This window comes from Xylocopa sonorina, chromosome 11, assembly GCF_050948175.1.
Source record: "Xylocopa sonorina isolate GNS202 chromosome 11, iyXylSono1_principal, whole genome shotgun sequence".
NCBI classification, from domain to species: Eukaryota; Metazoa; Arthropoda; class Insecta; order Hymenoptera; family Apidae; genus Xylocopa; species Xylocopa sonorina.
Genome location: NC_135203.1, coordinates 11,150,395 through 11,167,886, shown reverse-complemented (window position 1 = coordinate 11,167,886; position 17,492 = coordinate 11,150,395). Strand labels below are relative to the sequence as shown.

Below are 17,492 nucleotides of genomic sequence, written 5' to 3'. Positions count from 1 at the left end.
ACCCTCGTTCCGTTGGACCAATCTTGGATACGTTTTAAGGGGGTACAAAGAGGAGATGAGACGAATACGAGCTGGTTAAATTCCCAGAGGAACCGGTCGCCGAGTGCGCGTGGACGACGAGGTAACGAGGCATTGTGCAAGGTCGGTACGAACGGTGACTAAGGTCAGCTGGTGCGGATCGATATCCCCGAATTGTCTCGGCGTAGCTGGCTCGTACACGCGTTCCGTTTGCGATCGCCGCGAAACCCGAACGTACCCTCGACGCGATCGTGGAAACCCTCAGGCGGAGACGATGGATGGCTGGAAGAGCTGGAAAAGGGCGGAGAATTCGTTTCTCACGGCATGGTACCAACGCGTACGAGAGTCTTACGTGGCGGCGTGGTTCTTTGGGGTGTTTCAGAGCAGCAGAATGTCGACGAGCACTGCCACCGGAGGCGGAGGCGGCGGTGGTGCCGGCGGCGGTGGCGGGGGTGGTGTCGGAGGCGCCCTGACATTGATGGGCTGCGTCAGGGAAGCGTCGCCCCCGCCGCAAAATCATCATCAGAATCAACATAATCGCACGCTGGGCCTTGGCGAGTACTCCGCTCAGAACAGCGTCGACCCTCTTCCGAAAGGTACGTATATACCCTCGATCAGTTTAATTGCTCGACGCGACACGCTCTCGTCGGTCCATCGGCGAACGTTTGCTCGCGATCAACGCAGCGGTGAACGTTCGCGGGACGCGGAGTGGGAGCAAATAGGCGCGAGTAGATGTAAATGAGAAACGTGGAACGACGTGAGTCGGCAATTTTACTTTTCAAGTCGAAAGCAGATCGAACCGTCGCGGCGCGGATATTCCGTATGAAAGATTAAAGTAAAATCGCGTGCCCACGGCGGCGGTCTAGACGGGTGGCATTGGAAAACGACGTTTCACTCGGAGGATCGCATTTTCAAGGTTTCAGACGCGGATTACTACGTCGCGACGAAACGAGCCGTGCTATGAAAAACGGATTCGCGTAAACCGCCCATCCACCGCGGATTTATGCCCGCCCGTCCCATCTTATCGATTTCGCGATTCTCCAACTGTTCCCTATCACCCGGTCGAGGACAGAATCAGGTACGCCTCGATTACCGCGCTACGCTATACAGAGCAGTTTAGAAAACACGCGAGACGCTTCTGCAAGAGTTTGCAAGGTGGATTAAGGTGAAAGTTTCCGGCGGGGGTCCTCCGGTTCCGTTGTACGGCTGGCCGTGCTACGAGAACGAGAATAATGGGCACGGTTGCGACGAGTTATTAAAGGGTAATCCAGCGGAGTGCCCTTTATTCCATTGTCGTCGGAGGAACGTGACTTCGTTGCTGTTACTCGGGGGACGTTCCGTTTCCGAGTGGGTCCAACGACCTCTTTATTTTCATTAGCCACCGGTAGATTACGCGGCTCCGGGCTAAATTAACTCCCAAGCTAATATCTCAATCGGTCGGTTGATTACCGATTAAGTTTAAATTACGTCTGCCGTGACGGTCCGAGGAGGGCCTTGCTCGCCTGTGAAAAACGGGTCGCTTTCCCGTTTCCGTTCTCCGCTCGCTCTTTCGTTCGTAAAAGTTGCGCGGACATTTCGTCGACGCTTCTATTTTTAAAACACCGTTTGCCAGCCGATTTGCGTTTTGCTCCGCTTTTTCCACCTATCGGTCGCGAATCACCGCTAAAAACCTACGGAGTGGAGCAACAGAAATACCTCGCGGTCGGAGGCCCCCCTCGAGGTTGGGATCGAACGAGTTTCATCGGTTCTCGGGGCCCGCTCGCGAAACGAAGCCGCGTAACGTAACTAAGCGCCGCGCGGATTACCCGGTGGTCGAAATTAGGCAAGCCACGGTTACGTAAACGTGGCTGGTACACCGTCGACGGCAGGGTCGGGGAGCTCGCCTCGCCGTGGAACCCGGGAACAGCTGTTTTTGCCGTGTCCGCGGACACGAACTGCGCCGAACGATTCGCGCGTGACGTTATTTTTCACGCTTCAGCGATGCCAGCCGTAGCTGATGCGTGAAAAAGTGCACTCGCGGAGAGTGTCAAGTACACGCCGAACAGTGGATCCTTTTCTCCTCTACTTTCAGCGGTCCTTTCTGAACGCCCTCGAGAGAGGACCGCTCCCAGAAAGTTAGCCTCGCGCTCTAATCCTGTCTCATCCTTGACTCGCGTGCAACTCGTGTCCGCGAGTCGTCGAGTCGGCAGTATTTCGGTGAAGAAAGACACGGTATCCTCGCGACAGCACGCACGACAGCCGGTTATTTACAGAAGGCAACGAAACCAGGCCATGGCCAATCACGGAATGAATGGCCATTCGAACCCGCGTATTAAGTTGCCTCGCGAGGAATTATAGGATTTCCAGTTGCTCGCGTCGATACTCTATCCGCCGCGATTGGTTTTTTGCTCGTTGCCCAATGGGATACCAGCTGGGACGTGTTCGCGTGTGAAACCGCGCGAAAGAAAGGGGCGTTGATGAAACGGATTTGAAACGCGCGCCACATGGGCGCTAATCGCTCGAGGGGTTTATCAACGCGTTCCTGGCCGATGGTGATCGTCGGCGTTCGCCCGTCTATCGTGTAAGAAATATCAACCGATAGGGTTATCTCGTGGCGGTCGTGCAATCTTATCGGCACCAGTGTCCCTATTACGGAATCGCCGAGTCAGTAAGGTGTATCTGCGATTTATGGTATCTTCGTTCGGGAATTCGTCGCGATGATTTTCGTGGGATTGGTGGACTACCTCTGCGGTAACACGAACGCTGGCCACTTAATTCTTCCGTCCGGTTCGTTTCGTTTTCGTGAGTCGTGTCATTGAACAGGCGCCGGTGAAAGTGGCGACGATAGATCGCAAGAAATTCTCGGAGATATCGTCGATATGCTGTAAGACACGGCGAGTTAACAGACGGACGTTCTTACCTCGCGATCAAAAACGGGGAAACCTAGATATCGATCGTGGAACGGAACTAAAAAGTATAGAATGCACGTAGCGGTGCGCGAGAACGTATGGATTTTTCGATTTCCGTCGAACCGTGCGATATTGATTTATCGTCGACGGGTTTCGCCATAAATTCGCGTCGAAAGCGTCGATGTCTCGAGGGTAAGACGATCGGAAGCTGAATCGCGTGGGTCTGCGGCGGATGCGGGTCGTCGAGTGGATCGAAAGCGGGAGAGCAGCGACCCCATGCCGAAACAAGGTGCTGAGTCGCGTTCTCGACAGAGAAAAAGAACGTAGCCAGGTTCCTCGAGCTTTAATCGTGACTAAGGACGCACCGAGGGTGTCCCGGCTAACCCCTCTGAATCGCACCCTCCACTTCTGTCCTCGAACTCCGTGCTCTTTTCGACGATTCAAAACGGTCGCTCGCTTCGCGCGCCTCGGAACTTTTTCCCGTCCCACCTTGGACTTTGGCTTTGTCTCGCTGCCCCTTTCTTTCCGATACCGCGCAATTAAAGGGCATCCGTGCGTTAACGAGTGTTGCTCGAGTATCAGCGGGGGTATTATTTGCTTATCCAGCAACCCCTTGCGAAGGTGCTCGCCGCGCCGATAACTCGGCATTGTCCGCGCGGCGTGAACACCTAAGGGTGGCGCGCGTGAAAAACCGCACGGCCTGTTGGGGCTCCGCATGCGATCGTGGCGAAGCATCGTTCGCGGACGGCTATGTTTAGAGTAGAACTGGATCATCGAAGCGGAGCCCGGGTCGAAATCCGATTTCCTTCGCCCTCGGAGCCACAAAATTATCGCGAGGCCAGCTCGAAGTGGGACAAAGTCTCCTTTGATCGTGACTCACGCGTCGATCGTAATAAAAAAGCCGACGTCGCTTTTCAATTGCTCTCAGAGATTATCCGCGAGACAGATAAGGATCCGTGCATCTATCCGATCGATGTGTACTCGACTCTAATCGACGCCAGTTATCGTACAACTCTAGCCTCTTAATGCTTATCGGTTTATCAAATTTTTAATTAATCGAGTCGTTACTCGACCAACGCTCCACGTGCCCGCGTAATCGAAAACAAATTTACTCTCAATCCAATCTGTATATTCGCTGTATATGCGTAATGACCGTCGCGTTTCTAATCGAGAGAAACTCTCATTCGACGAGGGCTCGTTTCTACGAAACGACCCGGTAAGTTTTCACTTCCCATTGATAGAGCGGGTTCAACCGGATCTGCTCGTGTCTGCGCGCGGGCACATCGCGTTGCGCAATCGTCGAGAGAAAGTTCACGCGGGTTCGACACGGTTAATTGGCTCCGTCCCGATCGCGCGCAAGTACACTAGCACACGTCTAACGCGAATCGCACCGATTTTTCTCATCCGCAGAGCCGAAGAAGCGCCGCTTCCATCCGCTTCGCGGCCTCAGGAAGATCTTCCGGCGTAAGAGCCGAGGGGCGGCGGACGTGCGCCTGGTCACCGGCAATGTGGACCGCGACGCGGAACTCCCTCGACTCCCGAGGGAGGATATCACCGACAGACATCCCGCGGGACGTCCCGAGGAGGTACGCAGTAGGAGCGCCAGCGAGTTGCTCACGGACTCGTGCGACCCAGAGAGGTGAGTTGTTACCCTCTTCTTCACTCATTTTACCCATCCCCTTCTACATTGGTCTCGTTCCTTGGATCGCGCCCAGGCACCCTTAACCGTTTGCGCTCGTGGTTTTTCAATTAGTCGCGGTGTAACTTCAAACAGACGGGTCGAAGCGAATTCTCATCAGCGCTCGATTCGCTCCGCGAGCTTTACGCTGTTAACGGCTTCGCTTTCGCGAGCTAAACCGTATACGTAACGAATTGGAGAACTATCGATAGGTCCTGCGGTCGTAGATCAATTTAACGCCAGTTAAATGAACTATGGTTTCCGGGCTATAGTTCAGGCTCGATAAACATCGTATTTCAGAGCGTAATTCCGCGAGTTAGAAACGATCGGAACATGCCGCGGCGATGTAAGCTGCAATTTGGTAGCTCGAGCGCAAAGGGTTAACGCGGCCGTTTGTCGTCCTTCGTTTTAAAGGGCGCTTGGGAACGAAGGTTCTTGTTACCGTTTCAGCGTGCCGAAAGTGTACAGGCTGCGAGCGTCCTCGAAGTCGCGGCGCTCCTTCAAACAGTAAATATCACACGGAATTGGAATCTTTACGTTCAGCTCTGTTTTTCATTTTATCGCCGCTCGACAAGCTGTCCACTATCGCTTGGCCCTTTTATTTCCCGTTATCTCTGTTACCCGCCCGTTACCCCGCGTGACTGATCGATATAACGCCGGTCTCGCGTTTCGCAGTCGATTCACGCCGACAGGAAGAAAAGTTATCACGCGCGTCCACTGTCCTTGGCCTGGATCCATCCGTGCTCGCGTTTCACGATCGGTGGTCCTCGCGACAGAGACGAGGGATCGCGATGGGTCACGCGTCGGCCCACCCACCCATCCGCTGCTCGATATCCGCCGATATCGTCCATTACTTTTCGATTTTCGAAGGTAGCGATGCATTCGCGCAATAAAGCAGTTGCCGTTCGCTGTACGCCGCCAGGCTATCCGAGTAGAGTTGAAAAAGTTGCCTCACCGGAGAACCAACTTGGTCGTAGCTAAGCGACACGACAGCGAGTTGCTTTTCCTTCTGGCTGTAAGCCGGCTGGTAAACTGGTTCTCCGTTCTCGGTTGGTACCAGCAGCGATACACGACCCTTTTGCCTTTGTTTTCTAGCGCGTTCCTCAGGAGGACGGGCATGGAGGACTCGTTCGTGAAGCTACGCGGAGGGGCCGGAAAACTGTCCGTGTCGCACGACAGCGTTTTCCCCGGGGAGGTTCCTCACACTCGACCCCTCTCGTCGCTGGCCAGCCTGGCTACCCTCGAGGTTGGTATCTTCTTCTTTATTTACGAACCCGCGATACCTCGAGGATCCTCTGGGTCCCGTCAAACGAACGCCACGGTCGTTCTCGAATGCACGCGCGCGCACGATTGGAGAACGTTCACGTTTGGCGGAAAGAACGTCGAAGGATAACGCGTGTAACCGCGAGGGAGCTCGAGATTTTGATCGAGCCCGGCGAAATCACGGCGCAACGAGCCAGGATCGTCCGAAAACAATCGCATCGGGGTTGATTAGCAGTGATTGATGTAATTCGCGTGACTTCACCGGGGAACGATAAACAGAGGCGCGGAGGAGGCGTTGTTCTCGTTATCCAATGAACGTAATGCCGAGCCAGGCGGCATTCTAGGCACGCGTGAATCGAGTTAAGGCCGGTTACACATGTCCAGGATCGGCTCGTGACTCGTCTTTCAATCTGCTTGCCGCGCGATCTCGCGCCGTGGCTAACGTTTCTTTCGTTTCAACCCGCGCGACGATCCACACCAAGTGCGCTCCACTTTCCCTTCATCCCATCGCGGGTTCCGATCGCGCCAGTAAATCGCTCAATGCCGATCGATTCTCCTCTTTCTTTGTCGGACTATTGCATACGGGAGCAATCCGCCTGGTATTTCGCGTCCACTTCGTCCCCTCGAAATTCAGAAATTCAAAGAGGAAAGAGCGCTTCGAGTTCGCACCTCCTTCGAAAGCGACTCGATCCCTTTCCATCGGCGTGTCCCCAGCGGCGAGGAAAAACCGACCGGCCGCGCGTTCGCGTTCCGTTCTGATACGCGAGGAAAGTCACGGGACTTTGTATCCACGTTCGTGGAAACGCACGTGACACGGTGGAAGGAGCACGGCCTCCTCGTGAGCAACGCGTCCTATTTGTCTCTTTGTTTTACAGCGGAGGCAAACGAGAAAGAGCAACGAGATCGAGCACAAGGAGTACAATCAGCACGTCGTGCAGAGGCACAGGATATCTCTTCGGGTAAATTCCTCGTAGCTTGTGTTAACCACGCCTCGCGTAACCCTTACGAGTCGATCGGCTTTCCCCGTTTAGACGATTCGCGGCTAGTTTTCCTCCGCCGTTCTTGATAATTACCTCGATCCACGTAACGTGACGGACGAGGGGAAAGATCGTAGAGAAAGAGCCGTAAAGCGTTTAGTTGTGACGCGAACGGTCCGCGGCGTTAATAAACAGAGACGTCAGAGTTGAAATGTAGGCCACGGGGTTTACAGAAACGATAATTACCGGATAGTGTCGTGGGTAATTACCAAAGTGTGCACGCGGTTCGTTTGCAGGTGCTCGAGCAAATAAAGACGGTCATAGAGAACCGGAACCAGCTAGCCTCGGCGACCTCACCGGATACCACGAGCGCTGCGCACGTAAGTATCGGTGACAGCTGATTAGATATTCGCGAAACGAGAAAACACAAAGAGAAATTACCAACGACGAGATAGAGTCGAGCTCTCTAAGAAAAACATTGCTTAATTTAATCAGTAGTCGAATGAAAGAGACAATGAACATTTTGTGGAATTAGATAAAGAGATCACTTTCGTCTCCCACTTTGCTCGTTAGGAGTTTACCAAACAACGACGAACAGTTCGTATCGATGAGTCAACGCGATAGTATCGTCGAGAATGGTCCTGCGAAACGGAGCCGCGAGTACAGACGAAAATCGTGTAGATTCCGCGGGCACCGTTCCCCGTAGTTGCTCATATCTAATGTCACGCTTCGTTTTTGCGTTTCAGGCTGTCGGTGAACGTTATCAGCAGGAAACCGCCGAGGTAAGATAGCAACGATGAACACTTTTCGTTCCGCGTGTCGACGTGCCCGCTTCGTAGCGCTACCGCGACACGTCGATTGGTAGTCGGGTTCGCGACGTTCGCCTCGCAACTCATCAACGATCCTTCCGATCTCGCGATCGCGCTCGAACGAAATCGGTGTTTCTATCGTGGACAGTTCTCGCGACGCGGTTCTCTGTCGAGGAGCGATCGATTCCGCGTCTCTCGGGACGTATCATGGCGTAATCGGTACGCTCGCTGGTGCGATCGTTTCCACGGACGAGAAATTAAATAAGATGGCCGACGAGAACGACGAGCCGTCGAGGAGATGGTGGCACAGGTTTCCGAGATTGGCCAACGTGCTCTTGCATTTTCGGGACGCGATCCTGGTAAGGAGGAAGTGCTCCGAGAACTTTCCCCTATCTCTTTCTCTCTTCGTCCCTCTCCCCTTTGCAGACCGTTTCAGAGATACGTTCTCGTCACTCGCTGTTAACTACTTTCATTTGTTGCGTCATTTCCATTTACGATCACGACACCGGTGCGCGTTCGGATAACAAGTTCGCGGGGAAGATCGTCTCACAGTGGGTCTGAAAAATCGCCGATTTATGTAGCTATCGCGCGTCCACTTTTTCCTTCGAATTTACGCAACGCCTTAATGTCGCGCTGGCTACGATAACTGGTCTTGACGGTTTCTCGAACGTATAACGCGTACAGTAGGTGCAAAAAGCACGCGACTTCCCTCGTCCCTAATTCTGATTGAACCGTTTAAATCCGTGTCACACCCGGGACGTATTTACGTCGCGAACCGTCGAAATTTCGCTCGCCTCGGCGTAGATTACACGGTCTAACGGGATCTCGTATGTATTCGCGTCGGCGTGGCAGTGACATTAATCACCGGTTTCTCTCGACTTTTTCAGAACCGTTTCGTCGGCTTCGAAAAGCAGGAGAGGAACGCCGAGGAGAATCAAGCGAAGGTGAGTCTCCTTAATCCCAGGGATCCCCGTCGGTCCCGGTCGTTCGTCTTAATGCCCGAGAGGAGAGAGAAAAAAACGGCCCCGTGGATGTCCCGCTAATGGCCGTGTCGTAAATCAATATCAAGCGGCGAATTTCTGCTGGCAACAGGTGGCGAACGGTGACCGATAGGGGCTCGTCAATTCTCCTCGTTTTTACTGGTCCCCTTCATGCCCTGCGACGCCAACGACTCGGAAAAAAACGTTTCTCGTCGGATACGTAACGTCGAGAACGACTTTTCCGAACGACGCCAGCGTTCCATCGCGCCGAAGAGACTTTTCAGGAATCGAGTATTCCCGGTCTCTGTTTGCGAGCGAAATAAAAATCGTTCCGACGAAAGAACCCGCGATCGCTGACAGAGTGTTTTACGTCCCTTTTACGGCTGTTCTCGTTGTTCCGTGGTTCTCTCACGTCGAGCGATGCCCCCCGTTCCTCCGCGCGGCGCTGTTATTTCCGGCTGTGTCTGTTCCATCCGCGAGGCCTCCGTTCGCTAGTTTTATTGTCCGCCTCTAGGCGACACACGACAAACCGTTAAAACAATGCCAGCCACACTGGTGTATATAAATCGAACTCAGCCGCCTACTCCGCGGAAAAGCACGCGCTTCCACGAACGCGTTTAAAAAGAAGTGGGTTACGCTTTATCTGATTCAGCCGTTTACTTTTAACAGCGCGCGCGCTCGCTCGCTCGCTCGCTCGCTCGTACGCTCCTCAGGCAGCCTGTGCGCGTACGTGGAACCGTTTGGAACCTCGTAACGTGTTGCGTCCGAGAAAGTAGGGAAAAACGAGAAACAGGGATCGAGGAAAGTCCTAGCCAGCCGAATCGACGTACGGCTAGGAGAAGAGAGGTGTATCGGAGAAACGTCTGACGCGGACCACGGTTTAAGGAGCCGTGCATCGGGGGAATCACAAAAGGATCGTTTAGAGTAGACGGAGGAAAAGAAACGTGCGAGAGTGAGCGCTTCGTGAATAGGACAGTGTACATATAAGACCGACGCGATATGGCGTTTACCGTTACTTGGCCCGAACACTCGTTACAGCCTGGTCCGAGTGCGAGCCGAGCTTAGCTCGCTTTCGGCTCGTCGGAAAACCCGCGAGACCAGACGGCTCTGATAAACTTCTTTTATTTTAACCGTGTCTGCGACAAAGCTCCGACTACGATCGTTGTACGCTCGCATCGGTATTCGCGACACGTTTCGCACAGGTGTAAATGTATCTTCATCATTCATATGGAATTCCACGCACGGACTTGTTCACAACCGCCTCCTGTTGCACGTTTCATTTTTTACGATGTCGTTTCTACGTTTGTAATTATTAGACGTCTCTGGGGGCGTGTTCGAAATTCTTTTTTATTCGACCGTGCGGTAATCGCGGTCGAATAAATTCGTTCTGGTCGGGGTTTGGCCGACATCTAGACCATTTCCACCTGAGGATTTAACGAAATAGTGGGAGAGGAGAACTGTACTATCGACATCAGCCTCGCGTAGTTACCGTCGGTAATGTACGAATAAGTAGATTCAGCGACTCTTGGTCAGACAGTTTGCAAAATAAACGGTAATGCAGATCCGTGTCGGTAAGACAAGACTGTTGGCAATACGATTTTCTGCCAGGGCGTATAGTAAATCAATATCGATACGAGCGTTTTAATAGTATTTGTTGGTATTCTCGATGACTTCAACAGGTAACTATTTATCGCACCGTTGCAGGGATACTTTTTTCGTTTCTAAGCAGACTTTTGTTGCGTTTAGAGGATGACTCACGCCATGTTTTACGAACGGATCGAGATCGAATGCCAAAAAATTGGCCAACTACTTTATAGCCCGTGCCGCGAGACTTTCTTCGACCTGTTACATAAAAACGCTTGTGCTTCGGCTTCGTTCGAGCGAGAAAACGCTTGTGAAATTAGAAAACATCTAGATTTTAGTCCCTTTTTTTTGTTTCGCTCCACCTCGATGAATCTTTGCCGCGCAACGTTTCAAGTTTTGATTTCGCGCCCGACCGTTCCGCCTCCGCCTCTAAAATCGGCGATCTCACGGGGGTCAGTGACTGACTGGATCGCTCGAGGACATAAAAATCGTACGAGCGTTTTCGTGGATCGTGTAATCGCTCGCTGGCACCGTCGATCGACGTAATTGGCGAAGGATTTATCGCGATTAGTCTGGCGTGTTCGCTCGCGCGGCTTTTGACATTTGCACGCGAGCTTCGCAGAAGGCAAGAAGGTAAGCCAGTTTGATATTTGCCTGGCATTTATTGCGCCTTGCGTTGCCTCCGTCACGGAATGCCAGCAGCGATAGTCCGGCGAATCCTTACAAATCCTCGCGAAGGATCGCGCGTTACCGTTACCTCCGCGAATAAAGCATTTAACCGTCTATATGTTTATTCAATAAATCGATGTCGCGACCGTTCGCGTCCCGAAAGAAGAGCCGCCCATCGTCGAGCACGCGTACCCGTACGGTTCCCTCGAACTCAAAAATTCCATCGTCGTCGACGGGTTACGGAGGCGCGTCACGAACCACCGTTCGCTACAGGATATTCCGAAATTCCTCGTGATTTCACCGACGCAGCGAGATTACAAAATTGTCGCCGCTCGTAACTTCGTAGGCAACTGCGTCACGGTCTGCCCTTCTCGTTCCGTTAACGCTCGCCTAAATCTTGCTGACGATGGCTAATACAAAAAAAAAAAAAAAAAGACGAGAGAATTAAGGAACGAAAAAGTAGAAAGGGGAGAGGACTCGGTTCGTTTTGCAGGTGTTGCGTCGGTCGACGGTTACGAAAGGATACCGAGGCGACGGGAAAGGAACGGTTACGATAGGTCAGTGGCGAACGAAGGGGCAGGGACGACGCGGCCAGGAAAACGTCAACGGCGACATCCTGATCGAGCGTGAACGCGTTTTCGCGGAGAGCACCGTTTAGAAAGCAACCGGCGGCCGTGTATTGTCGTTAGATGGAAAAAGGCCGGTTTTCGCGGTGTCGAAACGGTTTTGTCAGGGCGAAGTGAATGTCTAGGTAAGAAGACAACGCGAGAGGGGTCGAGAGCGGGAGGGGAGAGAATCGTAGGAGCTTTCGTATCGCGGTGGTCGAGCGAACAGCTGGCAGGCAGCAAGATTGGTAGCACCGTTACCGGGCTCGGTTGTCCGATTCCTCCTGGATTGGTCCCCGCGATCGTGCGTTGTCTCTCTTTTCCTCTTGTCAGGGGTCATTAGTCCTCAGTGGCGTATCCGAGCACGACTCGTCTCATCTTCCGTGCTCTTAAACGCCTTCTTTCGCTCTGTTTCCTCTATCGCATCGCCTCCTCGATTCCATCTCGCAAAATAACCGATGCAAATCCAACCAGTATACAAAAGATATCTCTCGTCGTCGTTTCCCAAAGAATCCATCGAACACTCGTATGAATATCGACCTGTATCGAACAGTTGGAATGGAATCGCGGAAGCAGGAATCATTAATTCTTCTCGCGGTCGTACCGAGCGGTATTTGTGGCGCTCGATCGGCCGATTACGTCCCTGTCACCTGTGCGGTACCTCTACGGGCCGGCATTTCCACTTCTACCAGAGCCGAAAGTCGGCGAGCGACGGAGGAAGAGTCGCCGTGGAGGCTGCCAGTACGACGAGAAGCGTTTTCCGCGCGCGACACGCGCCCGCGCCGCTCTCACTCGCTCGACAAGCCGGTCGCGCTTCCTTCTCCCGCGGATCCGCCGCGCGAAGGGCTTCCCTCGGGTGGCACGTACACTCTCGCCCACTTTCCGATCGATCGCGCGAGAGCCGCGAAGGTCGAGGCGGTTCAGTTCGGACGCAGCGTTCCCGTCGACCTGCACGCGTCTACTCGCCGGAGTAAACACGTCCTCGACGAGCGGCCACGGATCGGTTTCGGGCACGTTCGTCGACAAGGTTCGCTGTCTCGTCTCTGGAGAACACGGTGATCGGTATCGGTGAACGTATTCGTTTCTAACGCGCAGTGACTCCGAAATCTGGGCATACGATCGTGGTGCTGTTCCTCGGATCGTAATCATGATATCCTCTCGATCGATCGCTGGAGCTTTGCACGGAGGCAAGGGTCACGGTGACACGTAAGGTTCGACGGAGAGATTACTTCCGCTTGGAGTAACCCTCGAGCACGCTGCTGACTTCAATCTCGATATCGATCAAACTTGCTCGTCCGCGATATACGTACGTACAGGAGCAAATTACCAGCTCGTTCGTTCTCGAAAATATTTGAGGAACGTACGGCAACACGTAACCCATGGATGATAAGAAGGGGAACACACGGCGAACTTTCCTTCGGGCGCGTCCACGCGATTCTTCCGGGGCTTCCTAATTAAAGTAACCGCTGGGAGGGTCTCTCCCTTGAGATCCGTCTCCCGCGGCTGTCCTTTCGAGCTGGTCGTTTAGAAAGCGGGATAGCCGATTCGATACGGGGGACAATCCGAGCGATTGTACCGCGGCGTGGTCCGGTGCATCCTGCGATGCAGGAGCGGAGGGTGCGTCCCGTTCGACAATCAGACCGCATCGATCGGTCGGTTCCAAGGCAGATAAACGACTCTCGGTGTCGGTACGAGCCGACGATGGAAATTAGCATGCTTCCTCCGTTCGTCGCACTTCCTCCTCGCTCGGTTCGGTAAACGCACGCACTCGACGGAACGACTGACTCTCTTCCTCCTTTTTTCCTTTTTTTTTTCGTTTCCCAACAATCGATCGATCGATACTCGATAAGCGTCTTTTCGCATGGTATCGCTACTGAGACTACTTCCCGGAGAACCAAGGAGACGCTCGCCATTCTGTTCGTCGAGCGGCTGGAATTAGCAATTGTTATTAGCCGAGCGAACTGGCGATGGTTACGTCTTCGCCGTCGAGGGGGGGACCATCGACGTGAATGTCGGCGAAACGATCGGCGTAATCGTGTCGTTGACTCCGCGGTGTTGTGCACCGCGTTCGCTCGCGATTTAAATATTTATAAGGACGCGGGATACGGGCCCGTTGCGCGAGCTGCACCGTGCATCGGCGTACGTCGGATTTTCTGTATACCGTAAGGAAACCGTTGCCCGCCGAGACGCGCTTGCCAATCACGGCTGTCCAGAGGAATTCGAGCTATCTCGCGAAAGCACGCTCCCAGAGTCCTCTCGGACGATCCGCTCGTTAACGTCGATAAATCGAAACGGTGAAAGTACGGGGTGTCAAATTGGTGGATAAAGTATCGGTATTAACGAGACGTGGACGGGTGAAAGAAATCGACGATCCACCGTGTCTATCCGGTGGCTTCAGCGGACACGACGCGTCGTAGGGCGCAGGCGGAGGGTCGAGGAACGTTTCTCCGTTTCGCTGGATTTCTCGCGATGCGCGGCCGTCGATGCGAGTCTGAAAAACGAGACGACTGAAACGTAAAACTAGACGAATCTCACGTTACCCTCTAGCTTTTCGTTTCGATCCATTTTCCCGTGACGTCTCGCGAGACGCGAGGATCTCGCCGAGCGGAGAGGCTCATTTTACCACGATCGGTCATCGATGTGAAATCGATCATTAGCGTTCGAGTTTCATTTAAAGCTGTTCGCCACCGTCGACAGGTGAAACGACGCGCGTTAAGCAAATGCTCGTCCTCGATAGACGCTTCTAAACGACCGCTTCGGAACGATCGCTTTCTTTCGAGAACCAGGCAAGTAACTGGCAAAATTCAGAATTAATCCAAGCTAATTAATACACTCTGGTGGTACCATATCTGGGTAACGCATAAATTTGCATAGATGAGCTACGGTTTTATTTGCTCGTAGGTGTCGAGCGAACGGTTCGAAGCATTCGTCTTCTTGACCATTGGAGAATCGAACGGCTCGCACGCGGGTCGTGCACTCGAGACGTTCGCCAAGGAACCAAAGTAGTCGAAGATTTCACGGGCGCGTTGAAAAGGGAAAACGGTAGTACGCGAAAGGAGGAAAAGCTCGGTGGAGAGTCGCGCGTGCAATTAACCGCTCGCTGTGACGAAACAGAGCTACCCGGGCCCCGTGAGAACTAGGCGAGCCTCGTATTCCGGCGCGTGTGTGTCGCTAAGCCGGCCGAGTTCTCTTTCGCTCGGAACGAGTTCTTGAGGACGCGCTCGCGGCGTGACCGAGGTCGCGAGATCAAAGAAAAAGAATAGTCCTCGCCTTTTTTAACGCCTCCTCGCGTCCGCGACCCTCTCGACCACTTTTCGAATCGGTTACACTCGCGATGAGAAGAGAAGATTATCGAGAAGTTTTTTAAAGCCCGACAAAAGCGTAGAGCGAACCGCCATCAGGTGAAATCACCGAGTACATCCACGCTTTCGATTCGTCGCGGTGGATGCATTTTCACGCGAGCACATAGAAAATTTTCGTGCCAACAGCCCCCCCCCCCCCTACCTCTCTCGTTTCCGCGTATTTTTTCCTCGCCTCTGTCCGCGTCGCGCGACAATAGCACGGAAACGCGAGCACGCCGGTCGTGGCGTGGCGTGGCGTGCCAGATTTCCAACATCCTGCTAACGCGAGCCCCGCTCGTCGAAGGTTCGATCTTTGTTCCGTATCGCGATCGTGTCGTCGTTAAACGCCGCGGAAACCTGCGAGGATACCACGCGGACAGGCTATCGGACGGGAATCACCCGGTAGAAAGCGAACTTGTCCGTCACGTGCTCGCTAATGAGACACGCCGTTTGCGGAATCATCGCGATAATACTGGTTTCAATGTCCGGATCTAACAGCTTCTCCGTTCTGCCTTACTTTCCATTTCCGTGAAAGCCGGTGCCGCTCGTTTTCCGCGTCTCGGGCGATCCTTGCGACCGGCGACACGCGCGGACAGAGGAAAACCGAGCTGGAAAGGAGCGAGGAGGATCGACGTTCGAAAAAGCGAAACAGGAGTTAATCGCGTGAGGAAAAAGTAACGGTGCGAGCGATAAAGCGAATCGAGAATGATGGCACAGTAAGATACGACGGCTCCACGGATCACCGGGATCGATCTCGATCGGGTTCCGAACGGCCACGAGACGGAGCATCGGATCTAATCTCGGGACCGCGTTCGCCATTAACGCTCCCGTCGCTCTCCGAGCGTGGAACGGGCCTCGGATAATCTACGATCGCGATACGCGAGGAATTACCCAAGAAAAGTAAGCGAAAAGGCCAGAGGAACTCGCGATGGTAAATTTCGATCGCGATTACGGCTCGTCGCTGAATCACTCTAATAACAAGTAATCGTTCCTCGCGGTGTTTGATCGATAACCCCCGTGGTGCGACGAAGGGTAGCGTACGGCCACCTCTCACCAGCCGTTGTCTGTTGCGCGTCGTCGCGTCAGGATGCGCAACGTTTCGTCCAAGGTGAAACCTTGCAGGCTTATTATTTGTGCAATTGACTCGCGTTGGCAGAGAGTCGGCGGAGGACCACGCGTCCCTCGTTTCGCCATGTTCGGTTATCAGACGGTACGCCGTCTGATTCATCGAGACGGCGGGAAAAGTAAACGCGCGGTCTCGTTACGAGCAGGTTCGTTAGATCGGCGTCGATCGATGCGGGTCGCTCGGTGATTTTCCGTTCGAGTAAGCTAGTCCAGATCGGTAATCACCGGCTTGCCCAAGCCGAGGCACGCCGGTGCGTTTATTAAACGGTTGCGCAACGTCGTTCGAGTTTTCTTTCGCCACGGTGCCCAGACGTCACTTTCTCTTCCCCCTGCGGAAAATTATATACTTATTACATTCCGCAATTTCCGCCGGACCCGACCGCGTGCCAGCGCCGCGCGTATCCGGTTGGAATGCGCACGCGGACAGATCGTGCAGGTGGTTAGAGGTGTGACCGCCGATTTCGCAACGGCAGTGTTCGCGGCAATTGGTACACCGTCGTAGGGTGTACTCGCGAAACCCACCCTGCTCGAACGCGTGATTACTGATGCCCGAGAATGTCGCGTTCCAGACGAAGGGAGCGCGCATCTCGAAGGCAATGAGAACGCTCGCGCCTCCGGATCGCGATTCGAGGAAAGGTGTTGGGCAAACACCGTGGGCGCCCGACGTGGGCACGTCTTTGGCCTGGATTTAGCCGGTGAAACGTTCGCAGCCGGCTGGCTCTTCGCGCGGCTCTCCGATCGAAGACTCTAATCCAATAACCGCGGGAGATCGTAGAAAAACAGGCTGGGTACATAATTTCGCCTAAGGTTGCGCCATTTCGCGTTGCAAGAGCAACGCGACTCTCCGGAGTAGCCGAGCGGTTTGCAGGCTTTTCGAACCGCGGCGAATTTCTCCTCGATCTTCTCTCGCCGTTTCGAGGGTCCTCGTAACGCAACGAAGAAACCTTGGCGGCGTTCACCGGCTGTTACGATCAGAGATGGTTATCCGCGGTTCACCTTCGAACAACACGGGGAACGCGTTTCTCCGGGAACGGGATACGCATAGGTGCATATTGTTCGTATTGTGCGTCCATGACTTTTTCCCTGGCCGGTTTATCTGGTTCGAGACGCGGCGAGCGTCGCGTCGGTGGATCTGGCTGAGCGGTCGGGTAGTAAGGTCGCGTGGGAAACGGTCCTCGAGATCTTCGCGGCCGTTTCGGCCGTGAGGAAAGGAGGACGAGCTCTGCGGAGGCGCGCGTGAAATCCTGAGAAAAGCGATACGCTGGTAACCGCGAAAACTAGGTAGGCCGTGCTGTATGTTCGTTCGCGCAATTAGGAACGAGCGTGATTGTTCTGCTGTCAGACTGGAGAACGCGTTCTCCAACGCGACGCTCGGAAGGGAGATAATCGCCGTTTAACGATCGCGAATGCTCCTCGAGCGTTCGACTACGCTTCTTCTCTGTACTGTTCCGATTTTCGCTGATAAAATAGCGAGACGAGACAATTCGCTTCTTATCATCCAAAGGGCAACGAGTTCCGTACGACGATCGCCTAGCGAGTTCCTCGTGAAATGATA

General features: G+C 53.8%; 3 protein-coding genes across 4 annotated transcripts in view; 2 read left to right on the top strand and 1 right to left on the bottom strand.

The window, feature by feature from the left end:
- Positions 1–17,492, top strand: part of Rps3 (ribosomal protein S3) — a 66,923-nt gene that overhangs the window by 34,353 nt on the left and 15,078 nt on the right. The gene's annotated exons all lie outside the window — the stretch shown is intronic.
- LOC143429015 (uncharacterized) overlaps positions 1–17,492 on the bottom strand; it is a 134,734-nt gene that overhangs the window by 111,559 nt on the left and 5,683 nt on the right. The window lies entirely within an intron of this gene.
- LOC143429010 (uncharacterized) overlaps positions 1–17,492 on the top strand; it is a 46,763-nt gene that overhangs the window by 25,225 nt on the left and 4,046 nt on the right. For both annotated transcript variants that reach the window (XM_076904363.1, XM_076904361.1), the window contains exons 3-9: positions 401–614; positions 4,317–4,545; positions 5,680–5,830; positions 6,723–6,806; positions 7,121–7,204; positions 7,571–7,606; positions 8,521–8,577. In XM_076904363.1, coding sequence (XP_076760478.1) covers positions 410–614; positions 4,317–4,545; positions 5,680–5,830; positions 6,723–6,806; positions 7,121–7,204; positions 7,571–7,606; positions 8,521–8,577 — 846 coding nt within the window. In that variant the 5' untranslated portion in view covers positions 401–409. The remainder of the gene's footprint in view (positions 1–400; positions 615–4,316; positions 4,546–5,679; positions 5,831–6,722; positions 6,807–7,120; positions 7,205–7,570; positions 7,607–8,520; positions 8,578–17,492) is intronic.